Consider the following 23,416-nt stretch of genomic DNA (forward strand, 5'->3'; position numbering starts at 1 on the left):
TACTGGCCCCAGTGACTCTTTATTAATGCTGAGAGCTAGTTTATTGCATGCTTTTATACATATATTGAATATGCAAGTAGCTATTTTACTAAATGCTCCTACGTTGATCTTCCTGGGGACTGGTTTACTATGTGTTATGCAATATGTAGATTTGTAATCTTGAATATGGGGGTTGCATATTTGTTATTTTTATTCCCCTAACAGTGCCCGAAGGAGGACAAGAATTATTAAAAGGTGAACAGAGGATTATTTTAGCTGCATAATTACAAGTTAGCAGGGGAACCCTGGCAAATGTAAAATGCTCCATATTCCTAGAGGCAGTGGAGAAATTAGTCAATGACAGTAAAACATGAGAGATTGTCATGGGGTGTCCCATGCTGTCCCAGCCACTAATGGGTTAATAGGGAAACTATACCTATGGTTGACTTGTGGACTCACAACAACTACAGTGGTAAAAGGACTGCAGAGCAGAAGGCTGAGAAGCCACAGAAAACAAGAACCTTCAGCAACAGGCCAGTGAGAAGCTGCCCAGGAGACCAGACCCTTTGGAGGAGGGGACTACAGGAGTGACTCGGAGGAACAGCCTGCAAGACAAGCCTGGTAGGAAGCAGCCAGGGAAACAGTAAGAGGTGGGGAGAGTTTGGTGCCAATCGCTTTGTACAGGGTCCCTGGCCTGGAACTCAGAGGAGTGGCTGGGTCTGGGTTCCCCTGCCAAACCCAGCAAGAGGGCTCATTAAGGTCCTGAACAAGTGAACCATACCTCAAGGGGTCAGGGACTGAGTACCTCCCATCTAGAGCCACTGGCCTCCTGAAGTATTGGGCTTTTTAACACCCTGAGAGGGGAAAGAACCATCAGGGACCTGGACAGAGAGCTGAGGTCAGAACAAGGAAGCAACAAGCAGATTAGAAGGCAGGCAACATATCAAGAGGTAAACTCAGGCAGAGCTGCTGTGTCACCCAATCTTGCTGCGAGGCGGCACCAAAAATCAAAGGGATCACCAGCAACGAGATTTTGTGAAAAACACAAACAAACCAGGGATTCCCGAAACCATCTCTAATCCCTACCTGACGTGTGGCCAAAAAAACCATCACAAACTCCTATATTTCACCAACCCTAGTATAAATTTCATCTATCCTATTTACATAGCCACACTGCACAGCATTTGGGGATTTAAACTCTACCCAAACAGTGGCATAATTGTTTTCATAGTAAGTAAAATACTTCAAAAAGGTGAAAAAGCAGAGGAAGAGGAAAAGATATGTGGCATAAATAAAGTACGTGATGTCATGGAGGTGTCTTAAATTTTCAGTCACATGTTTGGGAAGCCTTGTATAAGTATTACAGTCATTGTAAACTCACAGCAATAAAATATTTATAGTATCCTTTATTACCACAAGTTTGGGATGATCATATTAGTTATGCAGGTTTTTCTAACAAGGGGCAATGAAAACTTTATAGCACCTTTTACCAACATATCTTCTCCCTTTCCCTCAGCAGACAGAGACTTATTACAACTTACATTTAAAACAGTCCCACAACAATCTGACTGGTTACAAATTGGTCACTAAACCCAAAACAGATTGTACTATTGCTCTTCTAGGCAACGGGCAACAATCTATGTCTGACATAAATCACTGTTGTCAAGCAGGGATATTTGACCAGTCTCCCATTAATCTCCTACAAAAGGAGCTGGCAGGCTTGTCCAAATTCTTCTGCTTGGCAGTGGAAGTGGCCATCTCTCTGAGGGACATAAGAATTGCCAGACTGAATCAGACCCTAAGGCCATTTAATGCAGTGTCCTGTCTATGACAATGGTCAGGACCAGATGCTTCAGAGGAAGGTGCAAGTGTAACACCGACAGACCCCGGTCATCAGCAGGCAGGATTGAACCTGGGACCTCTGGAGCTTAGTGCGTGAGCCTCTACTTCATGAGCTAAAAGCCATATGGCCCTTAGCTAAGGCTGTAGAGCAAACTCATTAATCTTTAAGTGGTCTTGGTGCCACTAGATGGGACAAAACACCACACCCAGAAGGTGTGTGGTTACATAAGGACTCCACAGTAGGCAGACGTGGGGGAATCTGATCAGATGTTATCAGATGTGGGGTAACCCCCTCCTCCTCGCTTTAGATGTTATCCTAATCTCTATTTGTTAGGGATTGGTTTAAAATCTGAAGCATGAGATTTAATATCACTTCCTGGGTTGGCTGCATCCCCAGTTTCTCCATAATGCAAGAACCATTCTCAGATGTTGCCATGTGTATGTGATTAAAGGGTGAAAATCACCCCTGGGCAGAGTGTCAGTACGAGGCCTCGCCCATGTGCCACTTACACCCTTTTATGTTGACCCTCTGCACAGGGGAGAATTTGACTGAAAGACATGTGTTTATATGTTTTTATGATATTTTTACAATGTTTTTAATAGTGACCGTCTCCAGAGGCAAGAGAGGTAATAAAATTGCCTCAGATAATAGTTTCTTCAATTGCACAGAATGACCACAGTCTGACAGGGTACCACCATCTCAGGAAAGATTTTTGCCTTAGGCAGTATTTTACTGCTATCCCTTTCCAACTCAATTAGTATTTGTATAATAATCCCTCTGTCTCTCTGCATGCAGAGAGGGAGAAAGAGATTGATACTTTATAATACTTAATCCTATCAATGCCACAATATGGATTCATGCAGTATCTCTTAATGATCTTAAAGGATATATTAGCAGATGATATGTCAAAATATGTATTGGATCAAATGGCTGATCAGATAAAAAAATCTGATGAAGGGCAAAACTGTATGAAAAGAGTTGTACTGCTAAAAAAACAGGCAAACCCCCTGCCCCCTAGTCTCACATGGAGTTATTTGCTATTTCAGAGATGATTTACATTGATGACAAACTGCCATTTTGCTGTCACAATGGCAGATTTTTGAGAAGGAGTGGTGTTTGTGTTGTGGTGGAATCCCACAATTCCCCTCACTACCATCCCCAAGAGAAACTTGTTCAACAGTGGAAATAGTGAAAATTTATCTCTGACTAATGCCCCAATCCTGCAAGCTGAACCAAGCAGAAACACCCATTGACCTCAATAGATCTCCATGTGGGCCAACCCTTATGTCTGTGCAGAGTGCAGTTCAAGTCAATGGGGTTCTGTGCAGGTACAGGAGGTTCATCATTATGTATCAGATTGCAGGATCATGTGCAAATTTCTCAGAATGAAAGACAGTAGTTTCGCATGCTCTACTTAAAGTGGTCCTGGAGTTGGCAAAATAACTATATAAAAAAGGCTCCTCTGCTCAATGTATCTGGTACCTATTTATCATGAAATGCCCCAGGAAGATTAGAGAGACTATAAATATAGAAAGCCCAGTAATAATGGAGGATTTCAATTATCCCCATATTGGCTGGGATATGTCACCTCAGAACAGGATGCAGAGATAAAATTTCTAGACACCGTTAATACCTGCTTCTTGGAGCAGCTTGTCCTGGAACCCACATGGGGAGAGGCATTTTTTGATTAAGTCACTTAAGTGAAACCCAGGACCTGCTCCAAGAGGCAAATATAGCTGAACCACTCAGTAATAGCGACCATAATGTACATCTCTGTAGGGCGGAAGATACCAAAGAAATCCACCACAGTAGCATTTAACTTCAAATAGGGGGACTACACAAAAATTGGGAAGCTAGTTAAACAGAAATTAAAAGAAACAGTAACGAGTGAAATGCCTGCAAGCTGCATGGAAACTATTTAAAAACACCGCAATAAAGGCTCAGACTAACTGTATATCCCAATCAAAACAGTAAGATCAGAAACCAGCTACCATGGCTAACCAACGGAATAAAAGAGGTGATGAGAGGCAAAAGGCATCCTTCAAAAATTGGAAGTCAAATCCTACTGAGGAAAATAGAAAGGAGCCTAAACTTTGGCAAGTCAAATATAAAAATATAATTAAGCAGACCAGAAGAGAATTTGAAGAATAACTAATAAAAAACAGAAAAACTAATAGCAAAACATATTTTAAGTACATCAAAAGCAGGAAAGCAGCCAAACAATCTTTCGAGGATCAAGGTGCTAAAGGAGCACTAAAAGAAGACAAGGCCATTGCACAGAAGCAAAATTAATACTTTTGCATTGGTCTTCTCTGCAGAGGATGTGAGGGAGATTGGCTCACAGCTGAGCCATTCTTTTTAGGTGACATATCTGAGGGACTTTCCTAAATTGTGATGTCAACAGAAGTAGTTTTGGAACAACTTGATAATAATAATAAGTCACCAGGACCAGATACTATTCATCCAAGAGTTCTGACTGAACTCATATATGAAATCGCAGAACTATGGTACGTTACCTCTCTCTTAAATCAGTCTCTGTACCAGACTAGAGTATAGAGAATTTAACACCAATATTTCTTTAAAAGGCTCCAGAGGTGATCCTGGCAATTAAAGGCCAGTGAGCCTAACTTCAGTACCAGGCCGGCGGAGTGAAATATCAGGACAAATTGTACCCCAACCAAAGACTGGTCAGGATGCAGGACAAACACCTAAATATTGGGATGTCTGGTCCCCCTAGCAGGGGGACAAGGGTGATCTCGTTGATACAGTGTAATTGGTTTTTCAGAAACCCTTTGACAAAGTCCCACATCAAAGGCTCTAAAGCAAATTAATCAGTCATGGGATAAGAGGGAAGATCCTCTCATGGACCAGTAACAGGTTAAAGGATAGGAAACAAAGAGTAAGAAAAAATGGTCAGTTTTCACAATGGAGAGACATAAATAGTGTGGTCTCCCAAGAATCTGTTCTGGGACTAGTGTTGTTAAATATATTCAACAATGATCTGGAAAAGAGGATAAACAGTGAGGTGGCAAAGTGTACAGACAATACAAAATTACTCAAGATAATTAAGTCCAAAGCTGACTGCAAAGATTTACAAAGGGATCTCACTAAGCTATGTGACTGGCAACAAAATGGCAGATGAAATTCATTGTTAGAAAAAAGCAAAGTAGTGCACATTGGAAAACATAATTCCAACTATGCATACTAAATGACGGGGTCTAATAGCTGTTATCACTCAAGAAAGAGATCTTGAAGTCGTTGGGGATAGTTCTCTGAAAACGTCTGCTCAATGTGCAGCAGCAATAAAAAAAAAAGTTAATACAATGTTAGGAACCATTAAGAAAGAGATAGATAAGAAAGAAAATATCATAAGGCCACTATATAAATCCACGGTACATCTACACCTTGAATACTGCTTGCAGTTCTGGTTGCCCTATTTCACAAAAGATACACTAGAAATGGAAAAGTTACAGAGATGGGCTACAAAAATGATTAGGGGGATGGAACAGCTTCCATATGAGAAGAGATTTAAAAGACTGGGACTGTTGAGCTTAGAACACAGATGACTAAGGGAGGATATGGTAGAGGTCGACAAAATCATGAATGGTATCGACAATGAGAATAAGGAAATTTTATTTACCCCTTCACATAACACATGAATCAGGGGCACCCAATGAAATTAATAGGCAGCAAGTTTAAAACAAACATAAGGACATACTTCTTCATACAACGCAAGTCAACCTGTGGAACTTGTTGCCAGGGGATGTTGTGAAGGCCAAAAGTACAAGTGGGTTCAAAAAATAATTAGATAAGTTCATGGAGGATAGCTCTATTAATGGCTGTTAGCCAGAGCAATCTCGTATATTAAAATGGTATGTATTTTTATGACTAATGATTTTAGATCCACCTCTACCCTGCTATAACGAGGTCCAATATAGCAAACTGCAGGGAGCCCCAGGCCCTTTAAATCCTGCTGGAGCCCTGCCACCGCTACCCCAGGCCTGCAGCAGCTGGGCTCGCCAGCGATTTAAAGGGCCCAGACTCCCTGCAGTGGCGAGAGCCCGGAGCTCTTTAAATCACTGCTGGAGCCCTGCCGCGACTACCCCAATATAACAGGGTTTCAGCTATAACGTAGTAGAGATTTTTGGCTCCCCACAACCGCGTTATAGCGGGTAGTGGTGTAGTTGCCTCATACAAACTGTGCTTAAGTATTGGAGGAGTCCAAAACTAGCACTGCATACCCATCCAGAGAGTACCGAAGCAAACGACACTAAAATAATATATATATTTTTAATCCTGGGTTACACAAACTAGAAGTAATCAACACATTTTAGTGTTGGATGCCAACACTGCACATTGATGATTCCTGCTCCCCAAATCAAACACACTGACACCTAAACTATTGCTGCTCTCCTAGCTACTTCTCTTTAATACATTTACCAAAGTAAAACTGCAGTACATTTTGTGCCTTTTCTCTCATCTTGTTTCCCTAGCCCGTCTGTTGCACATTTCAAATGATTGCTGTTACCACCTACATGAGCTTTTGAAGTCCTTCTTTTTCATTCGCCGCTTCATCATTGTTCCGTGTGGGCTGGTGGAGTAGAGGCTGCGAGGTAGGGTCCCCATGTTCAGGGAACTCAGGCTGTATGCACTCATGGAGGTAGGAGAGAAGGACGAAGACACCAAAGCTGCGGTAAAAAATTGGACACTTGGCACATATCACTCTATAGCAGGGAACAGTGCAACATAAGCCTGCAACTCACTCATGAATCAGACGGTGTGTATGTTGCACAAAAATGATTTGTGTATCTAGTAACAAAGACACACATCAAACCTTAGGTGTGACCCTAAATAACAGCATAGCCAGAATTTCAACACCATGTGAGGCATAAAACGAACTAGGGACTAGCAAAGATACTGTAGACACAAAAATATGTACTATATACCTTATTTTAAGCAAAGTACATAAAATAAATACTTTTGAGACAATGTAAATCAATGTGTCTGGCTAGTGACTCTAAAAATGCCTTTTTAATAGGTGATTTCTGACATAACATTTGTAAGCCATTCTTTGTATTCAAAGATTATGCTGCACATAAGGTGCTGAAACCGAATGATCTAGTAATGTGGCTTAACAACCAGGTCACTAAGAATTTTCAAGCCTTTCCCCATCCACAAAGACTGTCCAATTAAAGAAAGAAAAAGGCATAAGTTGTCAGAAATAACCTTGTCTTAGTTATGAAAAAAGTCTGAACTGAACTGAGAGAAGTATGAGAGGAAGAAAAAGAAAAAAAATATATGTCAGGAGGAAAAAGCGTGGAACATTACGAAGGTTTTTTTGAGGAGGCGTTTTCTGGAATTTCAAGGCTGGCATCCTGCAATGGTCAGGGTGGTAGGTGTTATAATGGCGGTAGGTGAAGAGGCTGCTGTGGTTGTTGGCACAGGAATCCCAGGTAAGTTGCCTGTTGCTCCTTTGAACCTTCACTGCCCGCATGAAGGGATGACAAGAAATAAGAAAACAAAAAGGGACCAGAGAAGAGGGAGAGGTAACTGAATTGCATAAATAAAAAGTAACAAAAATGAAAGCAATTTGAAAAGGGGAAAAAATTAATGTGGCTTTGTCCTTTTTCTTGGCGATCAGCAAACACCGTGATCAACTTCAGGGATGGAAACCTTTCATCTTCCCAGAAATAATGCCTCTTATGGCTTCCCCCCGCCCTCCCCCCGCAAAAAAGATAAGTACTGAATCAATTTCTAATCTCCCTCTGGCCTTAAGAGCTAAGATTAAAAACTTTTTTGAAAAATACTTAAGTCAACATTATTGAGATGTATGATATATGACTAGTAATTACAGGTTTGCAAATCTCCACCCGCATTAGCAGGACTTATATATATTAACAAAATAAAAAGGGACTATAAATCACATTTCCCATAATGACTTGAAGTGGTTTACATGTCAGTCATTTCAATTTTCTGCTATGACATTTTAATTTTGCAAGCATCAGTCACTGGTATTATACTACCCTGGGCAATAAACTACTTCACTCAACCATCAACACAAATATCCTATCTTGGGGCCTCATTAATAAGGACAAAGCAAAAGTCTAAAGTCACTATTTATGGTTTTGCAGCGTGATCGTCAGATCTTTTCCTTTTCTGGATTAAAACTGAGACCATATTTGATTCCTACTCTCAGGTTTGTGCTCAAAATGGGAATTGCCAAAATTTGTCAAAAAAATAAGTGGCAGGAAGGGGGAGAAGGGAATGGCACATGTTGATCGATTTGTCAAAAGCCAGGGGACTGCTCCTAAATTATGCAAAATGGTACAAATAATAGCCACCCTCATGTTTAGTACCAAGATGCATCTCTCGATGCACAGTGGTCTGTTCACTCTGAACGAGATGGAACACAGTATTTTGTGACCTGTAGTCAGTGATTAATTTGCAATGAAAGAGGTGTTGTGGCTCAAACAATTAGGTGCCAGGCTCAAGCAATGTTTTAACTTTCATAACTGATGTAGCACCCGAGGTGCCGAGGCTATGAATTGCCAAGACTAAAGGTGCCAGGGTCAGCCCTGGCAAGCCCTAAAACAAATTAAGCACTGCCAGTAGTCACCGCTGGCTTCAACTTTGTATTGAAAGATGAGGTGGGATTTGTCAAACACTATAAACTGCATTTGGTCCAAGGCCTAACTATATGCCAGAGGAAGAGCTACAGTTTTTCTCTCTTTTATATTATAGAAGTAGGTTCTCTTTCTTGGCTGAATACATTAAATCTTTTGTATCTAAATAGAGATTGCCCTCCCTCCCCCCCGCCCCAACCCCAGTGGAATGTTTCATTACAAAGGGTAGGTGAGGGAAGGTAAAAGGAAAGGAATGTATTGGACTTCAAAAATAAAATATGTTTTGCCAACACCACTTTATAAGCCATCTGAGGGTCACCTGCAGTGAAATTAGGACATTCAGTTCCTGGACAGAACCACTAAGCTTCACTTCAAAAGACCAATGCCTGAACAGCTCACCGATCTAATTCTAATAAAAGTAACCTTGAAGAAGTCTATGAAAACTTACATATCAAGCAGGGTAATGTGGCCAGGAAAATCCCAGCAGCCCTAGTAACAATGTCTCTCAATATTTTGTTTTAATGAATCAAACTTACTGTAGTTTCCTATCATAACTTTTCAAATTCAACTGATTCTTCTTCTGATAATCTATGTCAATTTCTGAGCTTTAACTGCAGTATAAAAATTAAAATCTGATAAGAATAATACGGCCAGGAGGATTTTCATTATATTCAGGTTGCTATGAGCCCTGTTTAATTAAAAAGGCTGCTTCCAGCAGGAAATTATCTGGCAGCTCTTGATTTTTTTTCTCTTGAACTGTGGATAGGTGTAAAAAGTGTCCTATGAGGTGGAAAGTCCATACAAATTAAGTTTCCATATCTTGCAGAATGATCATTCCAATTCAATAAGAATTCTGTATAAACCTATAGCATGTACATTAGTAATTCATTAAGCGATACCGGCCCAGGACTTCTTAATGCTGCAGTAAAATTTATGGGGCAGCAGTAGACAAAGGAATGAGCTTGGCATCACAGTATAAAAGAAAAAAAACCTTAAAAACAAATCAGGTCTCTTGAGCTCTCTTTTTTTTTGGATGGGGAGAGGGGGGCACTCAACTCTTTATTCTTCCATTAACTCTCTTTAGATATTTTACTTTGATTTTGGGTTGGGCGTGGGGGTTTTTTTTTTGTCCAGTTCATAATTTAGAGCACATTCTAGGGCAAATGATAACTGCGTTCAACAGCGAGAGCCTTAATGACTCAACAGATCATAGAATATTGTGATGCAAAGTACTTTTATATCATCCAAGCCATCTCTCAGCCAATGAAGGATTGTTCCCAAGGCTACATTTCTTTCCATAAAGCATGTTTCCTCTTGAGTAGACTGTGGTTTTTGAGTACCACCACCTGGGAATCTATACTCAAAACATTTGGGCTCTTCTGGATAATTTAAGGCAGCTGCCTCATTGTCTAGGGAGAGCTCCCCTAGAAAGACATGCTTGCATACATGTCACTGAATCCTCTTGATGTCATTTCACAAAGCTCAGTCCCCATATGCAGCACAACAACCATATGGGCCTCCAGATTGTAGCTGCACTAGCTGAAGGTGAACGGTATATAACAGAAGCCTTGAAGAAAGACCTTGAAATATTTAGCATTGTCTTAAAAAGCAAATTGTAATCAGCTGTATAAACAAATTGCTACCGAGTAGAATCGTTTGGCCATGGTACTCAACTTTTAACAGAAGAGAGCCACTTCATCCTCAAAGGGAGTTTCAAACAGCCACAAAACAGCCACATGTGACATCTTTGCCTCATGATGTAACATACTGGCACAACTGTATGGTAGGGAAATCATCAACTGTGGTCTCCCCTCCCCCACCTCTCTACAGCATAGGTGTCATCCCTCACTTTCTCTCATTCCTCCAGACTGCTGTGCAGAAGAGGGATGGAGACCCAACTGGAAGATGGCAGAACATGGAATCTCAGCAGCTACTCTTCATTTATCCCAGTAGGGGAGAAACTAAGTGGCATCCAAAACACTAGTTCATCAGTTCACAGCTTGCTGCTCTCTGGTAAAATGAATAGACCATAGATCAGGTGCCTATTTAGGGAGCTACATTCAGCCATGTATCTACCAGCATTTCTTATCACTGAAGTATCTAGGCCTATAAAGCAGACTCTTGACCAAAGAAGCGACAGGTTTAGTATTGCTGTCTTTGGCACTAAAATGCATTGAATCTCTCACTACAGCATAGATATCCCAGTGCCGTAGGTATCTATCTATTTATCTCTAGCATTTCTGCTGAAGATATACAATATTATTAGATTGAATTTATCTGTGGATAATTGAGATTAACCACTTTTCATAATTATCCAATCTACAAGATATGCACTCCCCATATTTGGACGGAATAACAACAGGTGTCACATGTCTGGTTGGAAAAGTTCCTTTCTGCATAGCATTATAACATAACATCAGAAAACAGTAAACTGAACTAGGGTAGGGACTTTGGGGAAGTGTCCATAAACAAACATTACAATTTGTAAGTATCTAAACTGGGCAGCAGAGTAATTTGAAAAGCTCCCTTGAGAAGGACGGCAGTCAATGACAATGTTATTAATAAGAGAAATTCAGTCTTTTGAAGTATTTTGAGAGAGGAGCCTCAAGAACCTATCAGGGTTTACAGAAAGTAGGTGAATCCATGGGCATTCATAATACCCTTCAAAGTGAATATGCTTAAAGAAGTTTTAATGATCCATATTATTTTTTCCATTTTGAGAAGCTATTCAGAGTATAATTCACTGAATTCATAGATACTGAGCTTATTTTCTTTAATATAACTACAAAAGGTATATTCACCAACTCTCTTTTTTTAATATGACTGGAGCTATGCAGAGTCACTTTCAGCAAAACATTTTCTCCTTATTTTTAGGGATTTCTGAGGCTAGATTGAGATAAACAAACAGTACATAGCTTGCAAGGGTTTTTCAGAAGCATAACCCGGAGAGCTGAAAAGAAAGGTTACAGATAAAATTGCCTTAATATCTTTTCCCCCAAGTTACAGCAATGGCAGTAGATATGAACATGCAAGAAAGACGAAGTGGGATCTAGTGCTACAGATCCCCTTACCATGCTCTGCTCCCTTCAATGCTAGCCGAGTCTGATGGTGAGGAAGGATCTCAAGTTTGACGTTGTCTGCTGTATTAGCCAAGAACTGTGTTGCTTCTGCCAATGTACAATACTCCATGCTGGTACCATCGATGGACAGAATATGGTCTCCTACGTGTAATGCACCACATCTATACAAAGAGAGAAAAACTCAGTATGATAAATTGTGTTCTTTGCTTGGTATATGAGTTTTATAGCCTTCATATTGGTCATGGCAATTATGAGACTGTACATTTTTAGAGAGAAAAAATTAATATTTTTATAAGGATTGTCACTGGACAAACTTTAAGTCAATTAGTACAAATCTTAAGTACAATTCGGTAAATACAGTGTATGTCAAGACATCACTCACAGAACTGGAATGGGGTACTAGTTGATTACTAGTATATGCGTGAATGGCAGCAGAATAAATGAGAAGAGCTTAAGGAGACTCAGCAAGCCTGCTCATATCCCTCACACAAGCACCCAGTTCATCATTTTTTGAGTTATTCATAGTTAAACATTTATTAGTACAAAAGCTGTAAATGATGATGAAATTATGCAGTAGTTCAACAAATAATGAAACCAGGGCTGGCATGGTGACTCGAGGAGTGGGGTGGGGAGGGGGCTAGCTGCTACATCTTGCTGCACTCAAGAGACTGGCTACTGGATGAGTTGAGAAATGCAAACACAGCAGTCAGCATCCCGACGTACCAGTCAAGTGGACAGCTCCTTTAATTGGTTACCCCCTGTGGAATGGGAAAAAACAGAGGGAGAAAATTAAAGATCCTGAACCATTGAGCTGGAGAACCCCTTTGGATCAATGGCTGTCACTCTCAAAGGTTCTCCTGTAGGGTAAAGCCCACAGTGGAGCTGTAGACTCACTGTTACAAGTGGGTGCTACTAACAGCACCATTGTCAAAGAGGAATTACAAGGAAGGGTGACTGGGGACATGCAGGAGAAATTTGCTGCTGAAACATAATATTTAAGGCAAATTTAAAAAAAAAATCCCACAGCTTTACTACAGAAGTTACACCATCTGGGGCAGTGGTGGGCAACCTATGGCCTGTCAAGATAATCCGCTGGCGGGCCACCAGACAGTTTATTTACATTTGCACAGCTGCCTGCAGCTCCCAGTGGCAGAGGTTTGCCGTTCCCAGCCAATGGGAGCTGTGGGAAGTGGCACAGGGATGTGCTGGCCACCTCTACTAACCGTGAACCGCAGCCACTGGGAGCTGCGGGTGGCTGTGCTAATGTAAACAAATTGTCTGGTGGCTCGCCAGCAGATTACCCTGACGGGCTGCATGCGATCCGTGGGCCACAGATTGCCCACCACTGATCTGGTGGAAAGTATCTAACCTTATTTTCCCCCCGTTTGTAAATATAATTTTATCTCACAATGATGGAATTTTTCAAATGGAGCTGAAAAGGGGATTTTCCTTATAAAATAACTCTAAAATACAGAAGCCAGTCTTTCTAATACCTCAGTGTTATTCTAAAATCTTAATAAGAAAAAAATCCAAGTACAAAGAGTTCCATTTCACTGTGCCACAAGAATGAACAATGCACCCTAAAAGAGCACTTCATGGTTGCTAAGTCTCAACATTTACTTACTTTGACAGATGTTTCATACTGTGGGACTTCCTTTAAGAATTGCAGCAGGTTATTTATTTTTAAATGCTAATCACTGCTGCAGCATTATATTTGAAAAAAACCAAGCAAACCTTCAAATTACTCTGCAGCACAGCATAAGCAAACAGGTTCAGACATACTAGAAAGAGGAAAGAGTGGTTTTTTATGGGATAACATAGGATATTGGTGGCAATTGGTTTGTTTTTTTCTGTAGCTTAATGCCGTGTGAATGAACAAAAGTAAAATGGTGTCTGGGAATCTTTTTAAAAGCTCTACATTATAGAGCTACTGTTTGCCAAGAGGGGTTAATTTTAAGCTCTAACAATCTTGAGAGCATCTTCAGTCAAATTCATCTAAAATGCCAAGGGAAGTTTTTTTAAACAGCAACAAAAATACTGATAAGATATAAAATGGATGCATAATCCTATAATGTAGGGCCTTCTGTAGCACTCACCTGTCTGCAAAACTTGCAGATTTGATTTTGTCTATGACAATGACCTGTTTGTTGCAGCACATCGAGGTAGTTAGTGCAACCCCAAGAGCAGCACCAGGAGTTTTGGCAACTTCAACTAGCAATGGTCCAGATGCTGTTGCTACCGAATCTGTTAAAATTAGACCAAAAAGAGTATTTCAGTATTACACCAATTTGGTATCTGTGCCATTTTCATATTTCATTTTCACAGAATATCTCTACAACTACTGTATTTATCTAGGCTGCAAACAGGAAAATCACATTGGATTGGGGAGTTCCAGAGAGCGATTATGGGATTTAAAGCATTAACTAGGGCGCCTATATTTTGAGTGTGGAATGAATGAAAGTGAGAGCAGGTTGGTAAAGTCATTGTTGATAACAAGATGTGGAGGTTAGGCATATGAGAGCTCTGACTCGAAGACCCTTAGAAGCAGCAGACTGATGCAATTCTGAGATGGAAAGAAAGAACAGAATGACTTGCTAAGAGACAACAACTGAAGTAAAAATTCATCAGGGACATAGAATGCTATTTAAGTAACTAAGGCAGTGAAAAGTTAAAGATGTTTCAATATCTGAATGAAGACCAGTAGAGCTACATAGGTAGGAAGTGAATAGGCATAAAAGTAAAAGATGTATAAAAGTGCATGTTGGTTTAGTTTTTGGAGAAGTGGAAGGCCTTTTATGGTAACTGAAACGGCTGAGAGAAAAAGGTGAAGGAAAATTTGATGAGAGGTGAAATCACCAGAGACAGGCTGAGATAACAGAAAAGACCATTGTGAAAAAAATGGAATAAGTGACTGTATGGCAACTAGAAATAGTATGAAGAGCAGAAAGAAAGGTGTGTGGAGTGATTCAAGAGACACCTGCCATAGATACCCTGTCCTTAAAAAGGAGAAAGAACAGTCCAAAGATAGTAACTCAACAACTGGCCAAGAAGCAGCAAATGAATCTAATTAGCGACTGTGTTGAGGAACTACGCCCAAAATATTTGTTACTCAGATCAAGGGAAAAAAGATGGTAGTCTGCCTCCCGAATGCCAAGATAATGCATGTGATAATAAGAGTGAAGTATATTCTGAAAAATAACTGGGGAATCTCTACCAGCTATTGACAATCAGGCAACAAAAGAGACAAGTGAAAGGGAGATTTGATAAAAAGAAGATGCATTTCAGGGATGTAAGATGACAACTGAAAACTGAGACACAGAAAATTGATCTTTTCAGAGGTGCTCCTAGAGCCATGCATCAGTGGAGAAAGAAGAATATTAACACTGCAGTAAACTTAATGGATGTACAGAAGGAGTTTTGGTTCACAGAACACTGGGATGTCTGCTGTGAGGAGAGGCACATGTTTAGATGTGACGGCCTCCACAGAAGCTGCTGGAACTGAAATTGGTAGTGTTTATTAGCTGAGATTAAAACTAGTTAGGAAAAGGAAAAGGGGACATGAGGTCTTTTATTGAATCTTAAAGAATCTGTCATGTATTTCTAATATACAAAGTGTGATATAAAATGGAATTCTGCAGAAGAGGAAGAATGATCGCGTGATTCAAGAGACAGCTGCAATAGATGTCCTAATCTTGACAAGGAGAAGGAACTATCCAAGAACAAGCCAAAGATAATAACTCAACAAGTGGCCAAGAAAAAAAGCACTGAACAGGAACTAGAAGATTAAGAATGTGAAATGCTGTATTATTGTCCCAAAGCATAGATACAGCGGAAAACGTGTGTGGGAAGTAAACAAACAGAACTGGAAATACTATTAAGTAATGGAGGTCGGGTGGTCCTCAAACTTAGAATACAGGAATGAAAGGGAGTGAAAAGAAGAAAGAGGTGGTGGGGTGGAATTGTTCATTGTGTTAGAGGTATTAGCTAATTATCCTTCACAAAACCTCCTGTGAAGTAGATTGATATCATTATCCCCTTCCTGCAGATGGAAGATTCAGGTAGAGAAATCAAGGCTAACTTTTCCAGGAGTGGCCACTAATTCCGGGTGCCTCAATTTTGTGCCCAACAGAGACCCACTGCACCTGATTTCCAGAGGTGCTGGACATCCATAGACACTATTAAAATCAAGGGAAGTAGAAGGCACTTAGCAACTTTGAAAATCAGGCCAACAATGTCTCAAATTGGAGTTCCCAAAACAGAAGCACCCAGAAGTATCCTTTTGAAAAATTTTCCCTAGTTGACTTGCCTATGGCCAAAGGTGTCCATTGCAGAGACTAGAACTTATGAACTCCTGGCTCCCAGTCCTGTGCTTGTGGTCATTTTTTCAGCTAATTTTGGCAACTGATATTTGGAACTACAGACAAATTATTTGAGCATGAGTATTTTATGACACTCTGTAAAGAAGAAAGCCATTTTTGTAATAAATATTGTGGCAAAGGACTGTACCAATAAAGATTTTGCAAGTGATAAACATTAACCTGACATTGGCCTGTCACTAGAAAGTACTTCCCATAATCTAGGTCTCCCCTACAACAACAAAGAAAAAAGAAGATGCTAATGTCATCTGGTGATACTGAGTCAGTGTCTCAAGATGCTGCTGCAGTGCTTGCAAAGTTGCTCGTAAGAGGAAAAATCAGCTTATTCTCTGGCAGCATTTCTAGATGTCTGTTGAGATATACTGGGAAGGTAAACTAAACTACGGTAGACAAGGTGAATAAATAAGATAACTACATTAGAGAAAGCAGAAGAAAAGAAATGGAGTGTGTCTAACTGAGAAAAATAAGCACAAGAAAGAGAAATCTGGAAAGGATAATCAAGTGCATATCCCCTGACAGAGAAGGATTAGTTTATCATGTTGAAGTAAAGCATGGGTATGAAAAATGAATCATACAGATATAAATTATTCATGTCTAAAGATGTTTCAGTCATTAAGATATTTACACCATGACTGAAGCATTTACATACCATGTTGATTTACTGGCTATGTAATTATATAAGATATACTGATGAATGTTTGCATGGAAAACTCTAGAATTTTCATTTCGTTAATCAGTTTCCTCACTTTTAAGCAGTGCATCTCAAATCAGCATACAAGGCTTGATTAAAACCCCCCAGAGGCTGTGAAATTACTTTCTGCATGCTAACAACAACCTTGCCTAGATTCATGTTTCTTCAGATAAATAGTAGGGAACCGTTTTTGCTGCTCAATTTTGACCATTAGCAAAAAGGCCTATCAATGTACTTAATGTATTTAATGTACTACTCAAACCAGTGGTAGATTTAGAGTTAGTAGGGCCCCGTGTGAAGCTTCATTTTTGGCTCTACCAGTAGTGGTGACAGCGGCCAGGAGCCCCAGGGCCTTTTAAATTGCCGGACTAAGGGGAAGCTGCCCCTTTTGTACCCCCCCACCATCAGCGGCTCTGGGTGCAGGGGGTGCTGCAGCACCCCCACGTTTTATGTGGGGCTCTGCTGACGCCCCATGCCATTTATGTTAAAACATATTGTTCAGCGCACAGAACCACACGGGCTTCTGGGGAGACAGGGAGGTGCCTGAGCCCATCCATGGGAGCTGCAGCATGGCTGGAGGTGGCTAAGGGTGATCATAGCCACCTGCTTTGCAAGGACCCAGCGGCCAGGGGAGGCGAGCAGAGATCAGTGTGTGGAGGCAGCAGGGCACTCAGGTGGTTGCCGATGGAATTGTGCTCCCCCCCACCTACAGGTGGGTGTTCAGCCCACACGGGTCTCTGCCTATTTCTCCAGCCCGGCCAGCGGGGCAGCAGCAGAGCCCTGGGCATGGGCCATGTCATAAACAGATAGTTAAGGGTTAATAGAACAGGAGTACTTCATGTCTCTTTTGCCTGTAAAGGGTTAACAAGTTCAGTGAGCCTGGCCATCACCTGACCAGAGGACCAATCAGGGGACAGGAAACTTTCAAATCTTGAGGGAGGGAAGTTTTTGTGTGTGCTGTTAGTGTTTGCTTGTTGTTCTCTCTGGGTTCTGAGAGCGACCAGATGTGCAACCAGGTTTCTCTCCAATCTCTCTGATACAGGCTCTTATGTGCTCAGAATAGTAAGTACTAGGTAGATAAGATGAGTTAGGCTTATGTTTGTTTTCTTTATTTGCAAATGTGTATTTGGCTGGAAGGAGTTCAAATTTGTATTTTGCTGAAAGGATTTTAATTTGTACTTGTATACTTAGGCTGGGAGGGTATTCCCAGTGTCTATAGCTGAAAGACCCTGTAACATATTCCATCTTAAATTTACAAAGATAAGTTTTACTGTTTTTTCTTTCTTTAACTAAAACCTTTTCTTGTTTAAGAACCTGATTTTTTTATTCTGGTGAGACCCCAGGGGACTGGGTCTGGATCCACCAGGGAATTGGTGGGGAGAAAGGAGGGAAGGGGGAGAGAAAGATTAATTTTCTCTCTGTGTTAGGATTACCTTCTCTCTCAGGGAGAGTCTGGGAGGGAGAGAGAGAAGGAGGGAGGAAGGTGAATTTTCCTCTCTGTTTTAAGATTCAAGGAATTTGAATCACGGTGATCTTCCAGGGTAACCCAGGGAGGGGAAGTCTGGGAGAGGCAACGGTGAGGGAAAGGGTTTACTTTCCTTGTGTTAAGATCCAGAGGGACTGGGTCTTGGGGGTCCCCGGGCAAGATTTTGGGGGGGGACCGGAGTGTACCAGGCACTGGAATTCCTGGTTGGTGGCAGCGCTACAAGTACTAAGCTGGTAATTGAGCTTAGAGGAATTCATGCTGGTACCCCATCTTTTGGACGCTAAGGTTCAGAGAGGGGGATTATACCATGACAGGACAGCAGCCAAGATCCTGGGCGTGGGGAGGCCGCAGAGCCTACAGAGCCTTGGGCATGGGGAGGCAGCTGAGACCCAGGGTGTGGGGTGGCAGCAGAGCCAGCAGAGCCCCGGGCATGAGGCAGCAGCCGCCAAGACCCCGGGCGGGGAATGGCAGCCGAGCCCCGCATAAGATGTGAAGGTGCTGCAGCACCCCTTGCACCCCTAGTTCCTGTGCCTATGTTTTGGGGGCCCCTGTCATTGGGGGCCGTGAGCCATGGTATGTTTTGGGGCAAATCATTCCTGACTCAAACAGTGATGGGCAAACAGGTCTGGATAAAATAAGTCACCCCTCGTCCCAAAACAAATGCAAAGTGAACAAACTGCAAGGTTCAAAAAGTCTTGTTAACTTTTACTTTTTTTCCTTTTCAAAGTCTACTAGTACCCTCTGGTTTCAGCTGGGAAGTGCTCAAACATGAGAACAGTGTTTCTGGAGAGATTCCAAGCCCTATTTCTAACTGTATGTGCTCTTCACTTTTCTCTCATATAAATGGAAGGGAGAAACAGGTTGCTTGTTTGTGAGCTCTGCTTCTTTAGGTAAAAGGTTATCAACTTAAAAGGACATAACAACAACCAAGACTAGTTGAAAATAATCATTTTAAAACAGATAAAAAGAGAGAAGAGGGAGGGATTTCACACAGTCTGTTGAGCTTAAGAGGACAGCAGCTGTTGAAACACACAGCTACTCAAAGACTACTAGTGTTATTTTGTCTGTTATTTGGGTTCTCCAATGGCATCTCCCTCCTAGGTGCCCCAAAGTTCTTCCATCTATTCACCTGAGAGAGATAAAAAGCAAAGCCTGCATAGCCCTTTGATGTTGTGCTTCTTTGACCAAATCCAGTAAGAAACGCAGTGAGCCAAAAAGAAAAGTCAAACCACCCACAGTAGCTGTTTGAGGTCAACAGGATATTTAAACATGTGGGTTTCTAATGGCAAGTGATCATCAGTACATGAATCAAAGGCGCTCACAAAATCCGATTCCTCTCAAAGTGAAAGGAGAGATCATTGTCAGTTCCCAAGGGTCCTTGTTTTAATCAGAAAAGAGATCCAAACTAAGGGAAATTCTCTGCCAGTGTCCACAGAACACACTGATGCATAGATGTGGAAAAGGAAGCATCTCGCCCTGCTACAGGAATGCCGCATGTCTGTATATATGTAAATAGTCGGGCTGTCAAACGATTAAAAAAATTAATTGTGATTAAATGCAAAATTAAAACTGCGATGAATCAAAATTTTTTTTAAATCTTACTGTTAAACAATAGAATACCATTTATTTAAATATTTTTGGATGTTTTCTACATTTTCACATATTGATTTCAATTACAACACAGAATACAAAGTGTACAGTGCTCTTTATACTATAAATTTTTATTACAAATATTTGCACTGTAAAAAGATAAACAAAAGCAATAGTATTTTTCAATTCACCTCAAATATTTGTATGCCCCTTCAAACTTCAACAATCATTCCAGAGGACGCGCTTCCATGCTGATGACGGGTTCTGCTCAGTAACAGTCCAAAGCTGTGCAAACTGATGCACATTCATTTTCATCATCTGAGTCAGATGCCCCCAAGGTTGGTTGATTTTCTTTTTTGGTGGTTCAGTTTCTGTAGTTTCTGCATTGGAGTGTTTCTCTTTAAAGACTTCTCACAGCATGCACCACATCTTGTCCCTGTCAGATTTTGGAAGGCACTTCAGATTCTTAAACCTTCGGTCGAGTGCTGTAGCTACTTTTAGAAATCTCACATTGGTACCTTCTTTGTGCTTTGTCAAATCTGCAGTGAAAGTGTTCTTAAATCAAACAACATGTGCTGGGTCTTTAGCCGAGACTGCCATAACACAAAATACATGGCGGAATGCGGGTAAAACCATGGAGCAGGAGACATACAATTCTCTCCCAAGAAGTTCAGTCAAATTTAATTAATGCATTTTTTTTTAAAAAAACAAGCATCATCAGCATGGAAGCATGTCCTCCGGAATAGTGGCCGAAGCATGAAGGGACATTCGAATGTGCAGCACATCTGGCACGTAAATACCTTGCAATGCTGGCTACAAAAATGCCATGTAAACACCTGTTTTCACTTTCAGGCGACATTCTAAATAAGAAGTGGGCAGCATTATCACCCATAAATGTAAACAGACTTGTTTGTCTTGGTGATTGACTGAACAAGAAGTAGGACTGAGTGGACTTGTAAGCTCTAAAATTTTCCATAGTTCTATTTTTGAATGCAGTTATGCAAAAAAAAATAAAAAAAAATCTACATTTGCACTTTCACAATAAAGAGATTTCACTACAGTAGTTGTATGAGGTAAATTGAAAAATACTATTTCTTTTGTTTATCTTTTTTACAATGCAAATATTTATAATAAAAATAATATAAAGTGAGCACTGTATACTTTGTATTGTTATAATTCAAATATATCTGAAAATGTAGAAGATCCAAAAATATTTAGAATACCAATTGAAATTTATGATATTATTGTTTAGAAGTGTGATTAAAACTGCGATTAATTACAATTTTTTTAATTGAGTTAATCTGTTTTGAATTAATCGTTTGCGTTAACTGAAATTAATTGACAATCCTACTAAAAATGTTAGTCAATAGATAAAGTATCAATAGATGGTGCTCAATATGTAGCACAATATCACCTGGTTTTGTACGACCAACAAAACTGGTCTTCGAGCAATGCAAATGGGGTGGAGGGTGGGCGAGGCATGCCCTCTCGCAGGACCCGGTCGAGGTAGGCCCGAGCAGCGGGCAGTAAAGTTCTTTACATCAATTGTTAATACGCAAAATTAGCTACAAAAGATCATAATCCATTAAATTCAGGACAGAGTGAGGTTCAGGCCCTAGAATTTTGTGATTCTCCCCTGGATCATCTTAATACTTTAGTACAAATGCTCCAGCAGCTCAGATTTAAAAAACAAAACACAGCATCATGCTGCAATCCAGGTTTTTACAGGGCTGGTTCTTCACAGCTAGCTATACATCTCCTCTCATGACCCTCCCTCTGCACCTTTAATCCCAAACAGCCCCTCCTTTCACTAGCTGACACACTGCATCTCTGCTGTGTATGGTTATCACACAGTGTAGTTCCTCCATTATGCTAGGGCTATTCAATAGCTCCCTCTATCCTTCCAGCTCCACTCATTACTGATACTTCTTGCCCACCAATATAGCATCCCCCAAAATTGCTGCAAGTCAGTGCAGTGGATCTTTTACTTATACCACTATAGCTGGGAAGAAATAAATCAAGAAAGTGAAAAAGCTCAATAAAGCAATGAGACACCTAGATGCCATCAGTCACAGTGGTGAGACTTATCAGTCAACAACCAGTATTAGTGGTAATGCCTTCTGCAAGTTCCAAGCAGCCCTGTAAGGAAAAGCAGCTGGCATACATAGGTGTAATCGTGATCATGATTTTCAGCGCCAACACTGAAATTAAAGAATCCTGTGCACTTCAAAAAAAAATACAATAAAGGAAGATAAGGTGTCACTGCACTTATGACTGAGTGGAAACATAACCAAACTTACACCAAAAGTGGAGAGGAAAGCAGAGGAGAAATTCCTCATTTTGTTTTGGGCACATCATTGTTATTTATACAGCATTTATGGTGACTAGAGTATTGGCGATGGGCACCAGCACATTGCCCAAAAGACAACTTCCCTAACATAAGTGTTTCCAGAGAAATGCTAAATATTCCTCAGTTCATCTCACCTTGCTCTCTATAGATTAGAAATTAGTGGAACTGATCACCCTTGATCTGCATTCATACTCCACTGTAAAGTCACTGGCTTACAAAAGCTGTTGGAGCATACTGAGACATGCTATTTTCTCATAAGAACATAAAAAATGGTCATACTGTATCAGGCCAATGGGCTATCTACGCCAGCATCCTGTGTGCTGACAATGGCCAATGCCAGATACTTAAAAGGAAGCGAACAGAACAGGTCAATGTATCGAGTGATCCATCCCCTGTCATCCAGTCCCTCTGGCAATCAGAAGTTTAAGAACACCTGGAGCATGGAGTTGCATCCCTGACCATCTTGGCTAATAGCCACTGATGGACTTATACTCCATGAACTTACCTAATTCTTTGTTGAACTCAGTTATACTTTTGGCCTTCACTATATCCAGTGGCATCGAGTTCCACAGGTTGACTGTGTGAAAAAGGTGTGTGAAGAAATACCTTATCACGTGGAAAATCCTTCTCTAACATTGCTACACCTCATATGATAACATGGTGATCAAAGTAAGGTTTGTGTTCTCAGACAAACCAAGGGGAAAAATCTGAAATTTTTACCACTTATGCGTCTAACAGCCTTCCTCTAGTAGCAAATAAGGCAAGCTTTGAGCCTGAAAAAAGGAGAGAGGGTATTCTTTGTAGCTCAATTTTTGAGCCTTCCAGAAGCACTTTCAGCACTGTGAAGTACTAATAGCACAAACTGCAGAAAACACCTGTAGCCCATGTCCCTCAAATATTCTGAGAGCACTCCAAAGCAACTGAAGTGCTTTGTCAGTGTATAACTCTCCCATTGCACTCGCCTTCTTTTCAGGTATCTCAAAACTCTTTAAAAGTGCATTAAGTGCACAAGTGCATTAAGTGTCACCGTGGTTCTGCGATGATCAGTGGGTGCTGTAGGTGACAGTCTGTCCGCTCCCTCCATCTTCCATCAGCACTTCTCTGATATTCAAAGTGAAAAGCTGGGACACTGTGGCTGGGTGTGTCACAGAGAAGCATGGGAATAAGGGAGGTTGTTAGTGAAGTGGAAAGAAAAAGAAGCACTCTTTCCTCTCCCACTCTGAGAATGAAAAATTGGGACATTTTACAGTAAAGGGCAGCAGGGAAGAAACAGATTTTAATCCCTCTGTGTCATAAACAGATAGCTAAGGGTTAATGTCTCTTTCACCTGAAGCACCTGACCAGAGGACCAATCAGGAAACCGGATTTTTTCAACTTTGGGTGGAGGGATTTGAGTGT

The 23,416-nt window shown here is 40.8% G+C and overlaps 1 protein-coding gene across 12 annotated transcripts in view; it reads right to left on the reverse strand.

The window, feature by feature from the left end:
• GRIP1 (glutamate receptor interacting protein 1) overlaps positions 1–23,416 on the reverse strand; it is a 584,939-nt gene that overhangs the window by 85,429 nt on the left and 476,094 nt on the right. For 7 of the 12 annotated variants that reach the window (XM_050923229.1, XM_050923294.1, XM_050923209.1 and 4 more), the window contains exons 8-11: positions 13,622–13,769; positions 11,517–11,686; positions 7,151–7,306; positions 6,358–6,510 (exon numbers count right to left, since the gene is read on the reverse strand). In XM_050923229.1, coding sequence (XP_050779186.1) covers positions 6,358–6,510; positions 7,151–7,306; positions 11,517–11,686; positions 13,622–13,769 — 627 coding nt within the window. The remainder of the gene's footprint in view (positions 1–6,357; positions 6,511–7,150; positions 7,307–11,516; positions 11,687–13,621; positions 13,770–23,416) is intronic. The other 5 variants (XM_050923304.1, XM_050923258.1, XM_050923248.1 and 2 more) reach the window with 2 other exon arrangements.

Source organism: Gopherus flavomarginatus, chromosome 1 (genome assembly GCF_025201925.1).
Source record: "Gopherus flavomarginatus isolate rGopFla2 chromosome 1, rGopFla2.mat.asm, whole genome shotgun sequence".
Classification (NCBI taxonomy): domain Eukaryota; kingdom Metazoa; phylum Chordata; order Testudines; family Testudinidae; genus Gopherus; species Gopherus flavomarginatus.